The sequence below is a fragment of the Bactrocera latifrons genome, unplaced genomic scaffold (assembly GCF_001853355.1).
Source record: "Bactrocera latifrons isolate USDA-ARS-PBARC rearing strain unplaced genomic scaffold, ASM185335v1 scaffold_16, whole genome shotgun sequence".
Lineage (NCBI taxonomy): Eukaryota > Metazoa > Arthropoda > Insecta > Diptera > Tephritidae > Bactrocera > Bactrocera latifrons.
In genome coordinates, this window is record NW_017535074.1 from 2,480,532 (window position 1) to 2,481,806 (window position 1,275).

Below are 1,275 nucleotides of genomic sequence, written 5' to 3' on the forward strand. Positions count from 1 at the left end.
TTTTTTTTTTTTTTTTTTTGCTTTACAGAGAACTACAAGATGGCACATTAAAAGATAATAATCTTATGGATGGCTCCAGAATTATATTGATACCAAATGTAGAGACCGGCTTACTGGTAAGTGAAAAAGAAAATTTAGGCTAAAGTCACAAAAAATGTCATGTAAACTGTAAATATGAGCAAATGAGGGTTATTTGATGAGGGGCTTAGTGGATTTATGCATCAGAGCTAAGCCCTATATCCGTTTGAAGTGATGATACTGAGATTCAAAGCTGATAAATTTATACTCTGAATTCGTATATTAGTAGAAAACGAAAAAAAAACATTTTTATATTATTATATAGTTTTGTTAAAATTTTGAAAAAAAAACCCAACCATTTTTTTATATATTTTTTTTGGTAATTTTTTCTTAATTATTTCTATAATTTTTAGCGAGCACGTTGTTCAAATTTCTATGATAGAGACGATATTGACAAAGAAAATAATTTTCTTACAGAAAAAATTCTTGAATATTATCAAATACATATTATATTTTTCAATAAAAAATAATGAAATATATGTTTAAAAGTACAGTCTGTGACAAAACTGTAGTCAACATTAGTCTGAAAATACTAGAAATTAGTAAATTTTCAAACGCTGACCTCAAACAAAGCAATTTTATTATAAATCAATTGGCAACTAATTGCAATATTGAAAGTAAATTTGCTGATTTCTTATAAATAGTAAATACAATAAAATAATTTAAATATACATATAATTGAAGCACTTGTAGAAATATATCTACTTGAATTTACATGACAAAGACTCATCGGCATGCTTATTAATTCCACTACGTTAAAACTTGTTAAATTCGCCTGCCTTTCTATACAACATACGCACACCCATACATACATGCACCTGTCTTGTTTTTGTTATTATGCATTTTTCACCAACATACCGCCTTTGTTCAAAAAAGCGAAACTCGCTGCGAGTAATGGCAAATTTTTAACCAAAATTTCAACAATTTCATTTTAGTCAGACCTGCTTGACGACCTCGCCATAGCGACTACAACAACATACAAAACAAAACAAAAAACCAAAATACCAAAAAGGCAAAAAAATGTATTTTGAATTAAATTTCAATTAACTACAAAAAGCTATGAGTGAAACGCATGTTGAAAAGTTCGAATTCGAAATTAAAACCCACCAACAAACTCACCTTCGCACATGCACTCAAACATTCATACATGTGTGTGTATCTATTTCGTACTTGACACCAGTAAATCCAGCGCATGTG

At 28.9% G+C, this 1,275-nt stretch overlaps 1 protein-coding gene across 1 annotated transcript in view; it reads left to right on the forward strand.

The window, feature by feature from the left end:
* The window catches only part of LOC108966375 (probable RNA methyltransferase bin3), a gene marked incomplete at both ends in the record, with an annotated part of 33,637 nt that extends 33,521 nt beyond the window's left edge, over positions 1 to 116 (forward strand). Inside the window, 1 exon segment of the mRNA XM_018929233.1 lies at positions 29 to 116. Within this exon segment, the coding sequence (XP_018784778.1) occupies positions 29 to 116 (88 nt within the window).
* Positions 117 to 1,275: the final 1,159 nt, after the last annotated feature.